Here is a 14,001-nt window from a genome sequence, read left to right on the forward strand (position 1 = left end):
GAGTCAAGATGTGCTTAGTATATCTTACATAAATGCATTGCAGATGTCAGAGCCCGAGTGCCAGGGAGACAAGGGCTGACAAAGAACTTAAAGAATTTATTTTACATAATAAAGAAAATCATCAAGTGCAGAAAGAAAATAAATCACATTCTCAGGGATCACTGCTTTCTTGAGGCCCCAGATGCTTTTACTAATTAAATGCATTCAAATGCCAACCATGCCAGGATTCAGGGCAGCAAAACAGCTGCAGGATGGTAATAGAAATGTTACTGTACAAGATGAACAGTGCTGAAAGAGGTTTGGAGTGACTACAAGGGGCAATGCGCAAGTACATATACACAACATACATCAGATGAGACGTAAATGACAATGTAATCCACACAAAATGCCACTTTTATGACTACTGCTGTCAAGTAGTAGATACTTGGAACAAGCTTACAGCAGATGTGGTTGGTAAAAAAACAAACCTGAATTTAAGCATGCCTGGGATAAATATATATCTTAAGTTAATAAGAAAGGAAATAATATGAGGGCCAACAAGATGGGCCGGGTGGAGTTTTTCTGCCAACAATCTTCTCGCTCGTTCATTTGCTGGGATCAGATGGAGTAAACAATCGTAGCAACGATCGTAGCAACGATTGTAACCAACGACTTTCGTTCTGTGTAATATGGTGAATGATTTCAGGTAGCTCTCGTTTGCAATCGTTAAAAATTGATTCGTCTAATAGGACCACTTTGTTTTGAAAGTTATAACCACAGTGACACTTTAACCCCTTAAATGCCACAGTCATTGGTTACCTCAGCTATTCGCATCTATTGAGTTTGACAAAGGGAAGTCTGTTGCCATCATCACCCTATAAAGGTGAACTCAGGTGCTGATCAGAGATGAGCAAACATGCTAATTTCAGCTCACTATTCACTTGAGTATTTCCAAACGAATACCGCGTGGTGTTCAAATAACATTGCCAGTCTCCTCTCCGCGTGTTTCGCAGCTTTAATCAGCCAATAAACATGCAGGAAAGAGGCTGGGAGGTCCTGCCACACAGCAGCTATGTTGGCTGCTGGCATAGCAGTGATTGGTCGGCTGCACTAGGTAACCTGGGTATATATACTCCCAGGTCTCCAGAAGATCGACTTATTGCTTGCTGTTAGCCGACAGGGAGGAATGCTGGAGCAGGAATAGAGGTAGTGTAGGTCTAGGGCCCTATTAAATGGCCTGATCTACTGGAGGACGTGAGTGGCAACTTCGGCGCTTGCTTCCTCCTTGTTCCCCGCCCGCTGTCTATTACACACAGACATCGAGTGGGAGGATTGAGGGGGGGAGTTGCGGGCATCTGCAGGAGGGGCTGCCTGGATGATGTTTACTACATGTTTGATAAAATCTCCCCCCTTGGCTTTCCCCCTGTGACCCGCCTGTCCCCATGTTGTGTGTGTTCTAGAAATCCAGCCTATTTCTTTCACAGTAGCTAAGCTGCAAAACCATACATAGCCGATGCTGTTTCTGGTGTCAGAAGTCTTCTTAGCCCTATACAAACCCATTCAGTCTGACAGTCTCCAAGTGTAGGATTAGAGGTGTAATTTGCCAAAAAAAACCCCAGAAGATTAAGATTTGATATTTTGAAAACATTTTCCTCTCTAAAATCTTAATTAATGAACTTGTTTTAATCACACAAAATATTTCACCTGGAAGTGTTGTTTATTCTTCACATTTCTAACATCTCCTTTTTTCTCAGTTATTGCCCACAAGTCTCCTGGTGAGATCCTGTGGTTTGTAATAAAGGTGCCATTTCTCATTACCTGGCTATCATATATTCAGGCTGCTTTTTGCAGATGACATTTCATACACACAAGTCCTGGTATTTCCTCTCATCCATCTCAGTCTAGTTATGGATCAAGTATCTGCAATTAAAGTCCCCAATTGTAATGGAAGAATCGCTGATCATCTCTGAGCAAGCAGTTTGCAAAGTCTGCCATTTACTTGCCTCTCCGCTGACCTGAAAAAGTCACAACAGAGAGAAAGCTTCAATGTGATCATAATGTTCCTGCGCGTAGATTAAGACTAAACACCTCACACATGGAGGATTTAGCGGATAAATACCAGCTTTTATTAGGGTAAGATTGGCACAGACTGAATTATGAAAGTAGTGCAAAAACAAACTGGTATAAAAAGGGGTTTTACAAGAAACCAGTAAATCAGACTCCAGTCAATAGATCTTATCTTTATTGAGTGGAAAACAAGTACAGGGACAGAAGAGTATAAGTACTCTAAGGATTGCCATTTACTGTATTAGGGTACGTTCACACTTACCGGATCCGCAGCGTATTTTCTTCTGCGGCTCCGCAGCAGATTTCATTTAAATAACTGAACACAGCATCAAATCCGCACCATCAAATCTGCTGCGGATCCTGTAGGTGTGAACGCACCCTTACAGTGCAGCACCACTGTCAACAAACATATGTCCATTACTGTACTTTGTACTAAAACTTGTCCCCCCCTTGCTTCCTCTTACCGAAAACAGCGCTCCCCCCCCCCACCCAACTGCCCCTACACTCACTGGCTGCATTCCTGTCCCCTCTTGCCTTAATGGCAATTACATTCTAACCCCTACTTCTTTGGCAGCAGCATTTAAGTTGGATGTTGGATGCAGCCCTAGGGAGTCCTGAAAAACATGGATACAGCCATAGGCTCCACGCTCCCTCTTATCTTCTCCCTGGGTGCAGGACCTGTGCATTCATGGGCACACAACCATGATTTATTTGAGTTAGTATTGACGAGGTATATACCTTCTTCTTTTCCAATACAAGATACAGGATTGCATTGATAATCGTGACACATGGAGAGTTGACAAACCACTATACTCATGACGGTTGTCTTTTTGTTCAGTGACCATTTGAAAAAGCATGAGAAAACCTCTATGCAACCAGTCATTGTATGACTTGATTTGAGTCAATCAATCAAGTAAGGGCCCTATTCCACAAGAGCGATAATCGGCCCGATTCGGCCAATTATCGCTTGGTGGAATAGACAAAACGATCAGCCGATGACCTAAAATTATCGGTCCACCACCGTGCATCGCTGTCAGACCACTCAGCCAATCACAGGCCAGGACCGCCGCGGCCAGTGATTGGCTGAGCTGTCTGACAGCTCAGACAGGCCGCTCTGGAGCTGCTGATGCTGTGCCGCGGGACCCGGGGAGGAAGACAGAGCGGAGGAGAAGTCCTGCCAGGTAATGTATTGTGCAAGGGCTGCAAGGACATCGATAATGATGTCCCTGCAGCCCTCGCTTAATGCTCATTGGGCCGTGGAATAGGCCCAGTAAACTAGCACCGATCTAGCAGATCGATGTTCGTTTACATCGTTGATCGGGCCCCCATGGGCCCGTGGAATATGACCCTAAGAGCACAATTTTATTTTTTCTAGGGAATAAGGGCATTAAAATTCGGAGGACACACACAAAAAAAAAAAAAACTATGAGGGTAGATTCACGCGTACTATATCACAGTGGATTTCACTGCGAAACTGTCAGCCTGCAAAGCAATAGGCCATAACACTACGGAATATCAAAGCGGAGTTTGCAGCATGAAATCCACTACGATGCAGTACGTGTCAATCTACCCTAACCCCAAAAACCTGATTACGAATTACGAATCAATAGGATCTGATGAGATCTGATAAGACTTGATGAGATCTGTTTGAAAACAGATTTATGTTATAAATGGAAGCTACAAGGTTAATGTGAATAAAACCTTAACCATTAAACTATTTTTAAACCTTTAGGAAAATTGTCCCTATTGAACGGTCTGCAAAATTGCAGTGTGAACCCAGCCCAATACCACCTTAAGACCTATACACCAGTTTTTAATTCTTCATATTATGCATTGACTGTATGACTGTATATGAGACCTTGGACATAGAACTGTTGTGTATATTGATGGATTTGTTTAAAAAAAAAAAAAAAATGTATCAATGAATCATTCACGTCATAAGACTGATGAATGAGTTCGGAAATATATTTGACATCTTATATTTCATGACTGAACAAAAGGTTGCGTTATTCAAGATAATCAGTACTATAAACAATGTACTCTCTTAGTAACACAGATAGACAAGGCACTTTTTAACAGGAGGCTAAGAATTTATTACAAAGAATCAAAGTGTACAGAAAACTGGGGCATTCATATAATAACCCAATTTGTAACACATTGCATAAATCTTAGAAGATATTACTAACAAAGTGTGATTCTGCAGCAGAGTGTCTACTCGGTTGTATCACAAATGTCAGCCAGCTGCAGAATAGATCAGAACATCAGACATACACAAAGTAACAAAGGACACAAAAAGGCTCAGCTTACATCTTGTTTTGTAGCACACGTTTGGCATGTGCATTAGGATAGCTCCCAGAGTATAGTAAAAAATGTCCATAGATTTCCATGCACTCAGAAGATGCCCAAAGTCTGGTATTGGCGACACATCTTTTCTCACAGTATCAAGGTGTTGTGTTATGTACTATTCTTATACAGTGGAACATAGCCAATAAAAAGAATACTGTGCGGCATAAGGGCCAATGTATGCTAATTAAAGTGGTAGCATCGAATGCTTCTGTCATAGGTATAAATAAGGGGAACACTACCCATGGAAACATAAACAAGATATGAACAGAGCCTTTTACCTAACTATATTATACATCCAGAGTTCTATTTTTTATTTATACAATAGTAATTGATACATTCAACTAAAAGTGTTAAGCAGCTGAAACTAAAACCTGCAGAGTAAGAAAGGCTCAATCTTCCTACATAGCATTTTACCACAACGAAATGTAAATCCCCCGAGGATGTTATTCCAGGTGCATCCCCCTACATAACTATGTACGTAAAATGCACTGGAATCTATTAGCGGAAACATAGCTACCCTTTCCATCACCAGGAGTAAAGCTTCAGTTTGGCATCCTAGCCGTATATCTATAGCCCCACCAATGCTCACAAGCTGGTTAGCTCCCAGCTTGGCACTCAGCACCCAGGCCAACGTCCTGTCAGACGCCCAATAATTATGCCATCACTATTAGTATTGGAGATGTTAAAAGGGGTTATATACTTGACTAACTAACAGATGAAGACTTACTGTGACTGTAATAGAGAGAGTAACTATAGGGGGTGCAGCAGATGTGGTCCCACCCAGAGGCCCCAAAAGGTCCAGGACCCAGGAGCACAAATAATAGCTTCAGTTCCAATATAATCCTCCTCATATGGGTACTATCATTTAGAACGGGTGGATGCATGTGAATTGGAAGCATGATCATGAACAGAAGGTTGTAGCTACTGTAATAAATGGTGTAGTTACAAAAATCATGGGCAATTTTACAAATGTCCAAAAACTGATCACCAGAAATGTTAGTTTCATTGATCAGATTTGTGGTCACTGTGAGATCTGTGGCTCTGATATGCTTGTGTGGAATGGGCCAAGATCACAATATAAAATGTTATTCTTTTTCGTACATGCATGTTATTTATGAAAGCAGGATCTATTTATGGTGACTCTCCTTCCTTCGCAATGTTACCATGCCTTAGGAGCTTGGGTGGCAAATAAACCTGCACTTCTTTTTATAGGAAGACTCTTCTGTATCTAGGGAAATACACAAGAGTCTCTAATATGAAGACTTGGCTCACTAGCTCCACTCTTGTTTATAGGCTATGCCAGGTATGGCAAGCACATGGCAGCTAAACTAGTTCTTCTATGCCAGGATCCTAATGAGAAGCTCCTCATCTCTGCCAGACCCTTGTGAGTCTTATATAGAGGCAGTCCTATACTGGGGTAACTTAGGTAACACCTGGATTTTTAAGTTTTGAGCAGCATTTTTCTATAAATATACCAATGCATCCTAAACACCGGTCTCTAAATTCATACTAGGATTTTGTTTTGTGTAAATCATACCTAAAAAAAATATTTTATAGAAATACATAAAAGAAACAAATCTCTAGCTGAAGCAAATAAACTGATATACCAGGGAGGAAATGATGGGCATTGCATTCCATGCACAGACTGGTCCATGGGAAGCCATGTTTGACATATATACAGCCTGGAACGTGAACGTGTACGTGTGTGTGTGTTTCTTAAAATGAATAATGGAAAAATGGACACAGAGATAAAATCTGTACAGTATTAATTTCCAGGTTATAAGGATTATTAATAGGGAGTAATGGGGATTATTTGTAGACTGGTTGTTGTACACTTCTTACATTGTGCGAGTGTTTGTCTAGTGTTTGTCTAGCATAGTAATCCTCATAAAAATATGGAGGTGACACAAGTCTCCATTCTAGATCTTAGCTTGTCATATATTGATCTGAGTGAGGTACAGTGTGAACACAGCCAGAGCTACACCACATACAGGCATCAGTATATAGTTCTTGTATTTCTGCCATATGGATGGCTGGATTTCCACTTCCTCTTTCTTCCTGTTCTTCCTCTTCTTTCCTTTCAGGCGGTTCTCGAAGGCTTCTAATTCAGCCTACAGAATAAATACAAGTGCATAAATTCCTCTGCTCATATAGCACATGCTGCGGTCATATGCTTGCACTTTGACAAATGTGGGCTAAATCCTTCCAACCTTCTCATAAATATGCACACAGCTATAGTAGCACATATCCTCAATGGGTAGCGGGGAGCAGCCAGAAACCTCTGCTTTATCTCCATAGAGAATTAAAGGACTGGGCACGGAGTTGGCAGGGAATTTATAAAGGAGAAATTCGCCACTGTTTAAGTCCATAGACCGTTATACAATTCATTCAGAAAGTCCTTTTCACTTTTTTGACATTTTGTTGTGTTGCTGCCTTGTAATTTTTTTTTAATCCCCTTCTCCACTCTTTGAGCTCTACAGGTAGTTCTTACCTCCTCCTGGCTTGTTTTTTGCTTTAATATACATTGTCACCTGTGACACTTTATATGGACAAGGCTGCATCTCCAAACAGTATGCAATGTGAATTTACCACAAGTGAGATGACTGAGGGAAATGGGGGACCGCTAGAGCTAAATTTCAAGTGTCATGGCAAAGTCCTGAATACTTACTGTATGTCCATGCAAATTTTAGTTTTTCTCTTATATTAAATTTGGAAAAAATTCTATTTTTTAAAACAAGGCCTCAATATAACCAAATGTAATAAAAAGTGAAAGGATCTGAAGACTTTCCGAATGCACTGTAAGTGCTATAGTACATGTCCATACAAAATGTACATGTGCCAGAGTCCTCAATGTAGCTAGTGTGAACATGTAGCTAGGGTTTGTCTAAAGCAAGACAAGGCAGTATTATAGGGGTAGTGCGGCGCTAAACAATTATTCACAAAATAACACATTGCAAAGTTATACAACTTTGTAATGTATGTTACGTATGTGAATGGCCCCCTTCCCCGTGTTTCCCCCCACCCACGCCAGACCCGGAAGTGTGATGCACTATACTTACCTGATTCGTGTCGACCCCCGTCTGCCATCTTGAGACAATGATGTCATCTTCGGGAGGCCGGCCGAACCGCTCCATCCGTATCTCGTGCCGGCCCCCCTCTGCCGTGTCATCAGCTGCTCAGCTGCGATTGGCTGAGCATAACTGTGCTCAGCCAATTGCGGCTGAGCACAGTTATGACGCGGCAGAGGGGGGCCGGCACGAGGGACAGATGGAGCGGTTCGACCGGCCGCCCGAAGATGACATCATTGTCCCAGGATGGCAGACGTGGGTCGATACGAATCAGGTAAGTATAGTGCATCACACTTCAGGGTCTGGCGTGGAAGGGGGGAAACACGGGGAAGGGGGCCATTCACATACATAACATACATTACAAAGTTGTATAACTTTGTAATGTGTGTTATTTTGTGAATAATTGTTTAGCACCACACTACCCCTTTAAAGGAGAAGTCCAGCAAAAATTTTTATTAAAGTATTGTATTGCCCCCAAAAAGTTATAAAACATCCCCAAATGCTTATAAAGTGCTTTTTTCCCTGCACTTCCTACTGCATCAAGGCTTCACTTCCTGGATAACATGGTGATGTCACGACCCGACTCCCAGAGCTGTGCAGGCTGTGGCTGCTGGAGAGGATGATGGCAGGGGGACACTGAGGGACACAGGGCACTGGAGGGACACTGAGCATCCCCCTGCCATCATCCTCTCCAGCAGCCACAGCCCGCACAGCTCTGGGAGTCAGGTCGTGACATCACCATGTTATCCAAAAAAGTGATACCTTAATGCAGTAGGAAGTGCAGGGAAAAAAGCACTTTATAAGCATTTACTATAATAAGTGTATATCGGTGATTTGTATAACTTTTGGGGGGCAATACAATTTTTTAATAATTTTTTTCGCCAGACTTCTTATCTAAGGAATTTACACAGTAAAATCTCTTTAATAGAAAAATAAGTACCTAAAAGAGAAGTTCGGCCAATAAAAAAAAAAAAACATTGCAGAGAGGGGGTGAGGAAACATAATAATCAATATTTGGCCACCAGCGAGCCCCCCCTCCCCTTCCTTAGCGCTGCGTCACTGCTCCCGGACCCCACTAGTCTCCTGCAGCTCCCACTCCTGCTATGTCAGGACCCAGCTCAGGAATACCTGCACAGCCAGTCAGTGACAGGGGCAGGACACCGCAGCAGTCACTGACTGGCTAAGCAAGCCCTCCCTACTGGGCAGTGACGACACCGGAACCCAGGTGAAACTGGAGCCTGACAGAGGTTGCGGAGCTAGTGACATGGTGCTGCAGAGGCACAGAGATGGATAAGTATTGATTCTTTATTATGCCCGCACCAATCTGTCGGCAGTGTATTTTTTGTTTTGGCTAGACTTTTTTCTTTAAAGAGATTCAGCAATGCTTCTTCTGCAACACTGCTCCCCTGACATGCTTGTTTAGCATACTCTTAACAGGATGGATTGTCAATTACTGATCGGCACCCCCGATGATCATCTGTTTAGCACCTGCACCATACAGTGAAAGGGGTCGAAAGCAATTGTCTCCATTTACAGTGGAGTGGTGGCAACCTGAAACTGCAACCAGAGCTAGATGTTTCCAACCCCATTTACTGTGTGGTTCAGGTGCTGAACTATGGATGTGGATAAGCCATCAATCTTTTTTTGGCTGGAAAACCTCTTTAATGGGCAGTAAAGACTCCTAAATTAAAAGAAGATCAAGATCTTATAAGAGTACTTCATACCATGTGTCATGTCATCTAGACTTGTTCAAAGCACCTGGCACCATGTCTTTCCTTCTTGGGAAAGACATAGTGTCATATCTACCAAAGAAGCAAAACAAGATAAAAAAAATCTACCACCAATATAAAATGTATCTACAGAATCATTTCATTACAGATGAGTGCAACTTTAGCATGCTTGGGTCCGTCCGAAACCAAGCATGCAGCAATTGATTACCGGTGGCTGAAGAAGTTGGATGCAGACCTAAGGCTGTGTGGAAAACATGGATGCATCCATAGGCTTTACCCATGTTTTCCAGGACTCTCTAGGGCAGCATCCAATGTCTGCAGCAACCGATAATCAAATGCCACACCACTATGTTGTCACCCTAAAAACAAAGCAAACTGTACTGGGAATGTGCTTTCTGTTACACAACATTTGGTTTTCTATAATCTCTAAGGGGTAAAATGATATTTTATCAGGAAATGATGAAAATGTAAAAAATGGCTCCTAACAGATGTAACATTGAGGATATCACATCATTAATTACACACATCACAGATACGATGATTTATCGAGTGGAAGTGTGCTCGCCAGTTTTTTTGCATTCCTGTTACAGGAGACACCTGTTTTAAATACAATCATGTACTATGGCTGAATCCACACTTGGAAGCAGCAAAATGATATGTAGCTCTGAAGATCTGAGAAATATCATATCCATCAATAATGTCACTTCAGTATGATAGTGATAACTCAAAACTAAATTTCTCCCACATAGCTCATTTCTCAGCCATATACAGAGTCTATATTTCAGATCCTTCACACTGGGGCCACTGACTGGGTCAGGCTTTGTTAACAGATCTAGAGTGATGTGCTGAAGAGGCTTTAAAGGGTTAGAAAGAACACAACTACTTTCTTTCAGCACCATCCCTGTCCTCAGGATGTGTGTGCTATTACAATTCAGCTCTATTCAACGGAACTAAGCTGCAATACCCACACCCAAACCGAGGGCAAGAGTGATGCAGGAAGAAACCGGACATATTTTTCTACGCATTTAAATATTTTTTTATATGGCCCTCTCAAAGACAATTGAAGACATGACCAAGTAATGTCAAGATTCAGTAATTCTAACGATCCATAATTCTACTAATGCACAGTATTGTGGGAAGTCACATGCATGCTGCCCAAAAGTAAGCCACAATCTCCTCTATGTTTTCTAGTGCTCATATTTGCACCACCATAGAAGAGGTGCAAGGTAGTTCAGAGTTGTCTCATTCAAGTGAGCAGGACAGCACTGCACTATGTGGCACTGGCACTACTACTAATATGATTATATAGATTAACACTGAACAGGCTGCAGCTTTTAATGATGCCTTCCTCTTAATACCTTTCAGGCCTGTGTGCTAATCTGGAACCTATTAGGTGTTCAGGATGCCAAATTAAAAGTTTACTGTAATGGTAGACTGATTATTACAGCCAGACTGGTAATTTAGTCTGAGGCTCCAAATGTGACCACAACTAGAGGTGTTTGCCCACATTTCAAGATCTGGCCTTATAGGTGGCAGTACCTGTTGTCTTCGTTTCTCTTCTTCATTTGCTGCCTTTTCTTCTTCTTCTTTCATCTGTGAACAATAAAAAAGAGAAATATTCAGATCACTTCATTCTGGGGGTTGTTCTGAGTATGGTGAGAGCAACAGTTTTGTACATGTTTTACTACTTGTCAAATTATATACAGTATTTTCCTGCGTATAAGACTACTTTTTAACCCAGGAAAATCTTCTCAAGAGTCAGGGGTCGTCTTATACACCGGGTGTCGTCTTATAGGGTGGGTGCTGGAAAACTAAAGCCTAACAAATAATCCCATACAATAGTTATTTGTACTCGAACTCCAGCGGAAAACACAGACTTTGCTTGGTCCTACACTGTACATATAAAATATTTTTTTGTGTGTAATGCTTTTAATTTTTGCATACTTTTTTGCAAAAAAAATTTATAAATTGGCAACAAAGTGCTTAGTTATACTCATTTAGATCAACACTAAAAGCTTTACACTCTCCACCATTTTTGGTTCTTGCTTATGTTTTGTGTAGTCAACGCATGTAAAAATTCCCATGCAAAAGCAAAAGCAATGTCTGATGCTAGTAGATTTACCAGGACAGGTTGTATGGAATCTTCTTTACAAAAAATATTTATCTATCTGCTCAGCATCCTAAGCACTAAAAAAGGATGTTGTAGGTTAACTTGAAAAATGTGATCAGGGTGGAAAGGCGAAAAAGTAAGGTTCGAGAGAGGTAGAATATCCTGCTAAAATCAGGGATAAGGAGCCTTCGGCCCTCCAGCAAGACTACAATCCCCATCACAAAGAGCCAAGGGTTCCCAATCCATGTGCTAAAACCATTAGCACTAATTATGTTATTTTAGATAATAGTGAAGAGAGTAATGGGTTTTATCATGTAAAGCCTTTAGTCCATACTTCTGAGTAAGCTCCTAACATTTGCAGCTCATGTAACAAAAACCACATTAAAGGAATTTACCTCTACAGCCTTTTTCCTCATTTCCAGGCACAGCGAGTCACACTCCACAGAAACCTGACCTTCACGTGCACTGTTACATTGCATCTCCTATGATGGGAACAAGGAAAACAATGCTTTGATCGACGGATCACCAAGGTCAGTTTATCAAGCAAGCAATGAATAAGTAGAATATATAGATCATCAACCTCTCCACATATAAAATTGAGACTGACACAGATAAGTAACTACAAACTAACGCTTCTTACAAATGGAACCATGACCAAAGAAAACAAAGAATCCCTGTTAACTCCGTGGGTATTTAGTAAATTTATACATTTCTTTAGCATTGCCATGAAAAGGCTCAAGAAGAGCTGAAGATCGTCCTTGATATGGAGATCTGACAAGATTTCTGACTAGTCCGATAAATGAAAGCCAGATTTGCTCAAAGTGGGGATGTAAATATCATGAAAAGCTATGATGTTGTGAGCGGATGTCTGTGTCGAAACGAAAACCCTCAAATTTACTGCCACAACAAAGTAGTTTTATTCTCTATAACCACAGGCCTTTGAGCGGGATATGGTCAGAAACGGATCAAAGAGAGAGGAGGGTCAATAGACGTCCGACACCACCACCTAGGAATGTTGGTCTTTGATTAAGCCTAGATGTTAGTTGTGGCAAGGCGCCACGGTTCCTTTATAAACCATATTTCTTCGCTGTCCAAAGATTTCCACTAAGGAACAAATACATCCCATTGTATAAGGTACTAAGGCTGTAATGACTAGCCTATAAGGTCGCAATGGCTATCTTCTGCAAACAATAATTAAAAGAACATCTGTTGTGTTTGCCGGGCGGCTTCAGGAGCTGCCACGAATGACTGATGTGTGACCATATATAAGAATGTTTAGGTGAACTTTGTGCCACCCACCCTCTTCTAGGATTGGTTGCAGTCCATAGATACTTGGTTTAACCTTGATTTTGAGCCAGCTTTGGCTAACCCACTACATACAAGTCAAATGACTACTCTGATCTTTCCCTCCGATGTGTAAACCAAGCTACGACTCTTGCATTAATATTTTTATGTGACTGCTTTTTTGTAAAAGTTTCATATTCCTTTTATTGTTTAAAAAGCAAAAATAAAGCCTTTGGAAAAAAAATCCACTAAAAAGAGTGCAAAACACATATCTCAAAAAAGTTATGGCAAATCGCTAGAATTTTCCATTACTTTATGGCAGGAAAGGGTTCAGTCTCTAAAGCAAGGGTTTTCCCAATTCAGCATTATGGCCTCTTCACTTTTCTCTATACAGCAACAACCCTAAATAACTGAGTGGGGAACTGCACGTGGCACCATGAACTTGAATGGAGCTGTGCTGAAGTGCCAGAGCACCAAATCAGTACTATGGCTCCTTCAATCTTGGGATCAGGGATGTCTAACCTCAACAAGCATTAAGTAGTGGCATATCGTGGCATGTCCTATCACTTTATCAAGTGGAAATATTCCCTCTTAAGGTATGTTTACATGTACTTATTCTGCTGCAAATTCGATGCTGTAGATTTTAGCTATTTATATTAGTTAAATCTGTCCTCCAGAGACCCAAAGATTTTTTATTTTGTTTTGTAGAAAAAAGATGGCCGCCGAAAGTTTCATAGTTAACATTTTTTCGCTTTCGTCAGGACCTGAAGTCCTTTCTATGACGCCATCTTGGTCGTGACTTGGGTCATTTAGGCTCTTGGTCACTTTGGGCGTACCTGGATGCTGGCTGGTTACACCATCCTTTCTATTATAAATGCCTCTCGGCCTATTATGGGTCCGGGCACGCCTCCATCAATGACGGTTTTCCTCTTTCATTCACAGCTTACAGGCTTGTATGCCTGTACATTGTTTAATGGGAGAGGAAACGTGACATGAGTGTTACCAGGAGGAAGGGACTGGCACAGAGGGGGACATTGGGTAACAGAGCCACGCAGGGCTGTGTGGATCATAAAACGACATCTGGGGGGCAAGATGACATGTCAGGAATGTGGCAAGTCCAATTCTTCACGAAAAAAAAAAAAAAACTATTTGAGTCTCCGGAGTGCCCCTTTTACCTGTATAGGTAACATGAAATTTGAACATACAGCACAATATATCAGCAATATTGTTAATTTTTCAGTAAATATTTCTTCTACCCAACCTCTGTCTTTCTCACGTATTCTTTTCAACCTAAAGATGGTCAAGTGTTAAAATATAATTAAGGTCACTAAGCTAATATGGGAAGAGTTCTGCTTTTGTACAGGACTGTATTTTACACTGTGGGATCAGCCTGCAAAGTGTAAATCTGATTTGGTCG

The 14,001-nt window shown here is 41.4% G+C and overlaps 1 protein-coding gene across 3 annotated transcripts in view; it reads right to left on the bottom strand.

Annotated features, from left to right (window-relative positions):
- Positions 1-4,115: 4,115 nt before the first annotated feature.
- Positions 4,116-14,001, bottom strand: part of NFXL1 (nuclear transcription factor, X-box binding like 1) — a 75,757-nt gene continuing 65,871 nt past the window's right edge. For 2 of the 3 annotated variants that reach the window (XM_069977588.1, XM_069977587.1), the window contains exons 21-23: positions 11,696-11,782; positions 10,730-10,783; positions 4,116-6,503 (exon numbers count right to left, since the gene is read on the bottom strand). In XM_069977588.1, the coding sequence (XP_069833689.1) occupies positions 6,327-6,503; positions 10,730-10,783; positions 11,696-11,782 (318 nt within the window). In that variant the 3' untranslated portion in view covers positions 4,116-6,326. Of the gene's footprint in view, positions 6,504-10,729; positions 10,784-11,695; positions 11,783-14,001 lie in introns of those variants that run through there. The other variant, XM_069977590.1, reaches the window with a different exon arrangement.

Source organism: Dendropsophus ebraccatus, chromosome 7, assembly GCF_027789765.1.
Source record: "Dendropsophus ebraccatus isolate aDenEbr1 chromosome 7, aDenEbr1.pat, whole genome shotgun sequence".
Lineage (NCBI taxonomy): Eukaryota > Metazoa > Chordata > Amphibia > Anura > Hylidae > Dendropsophus > Dendropsophus ebraccatus.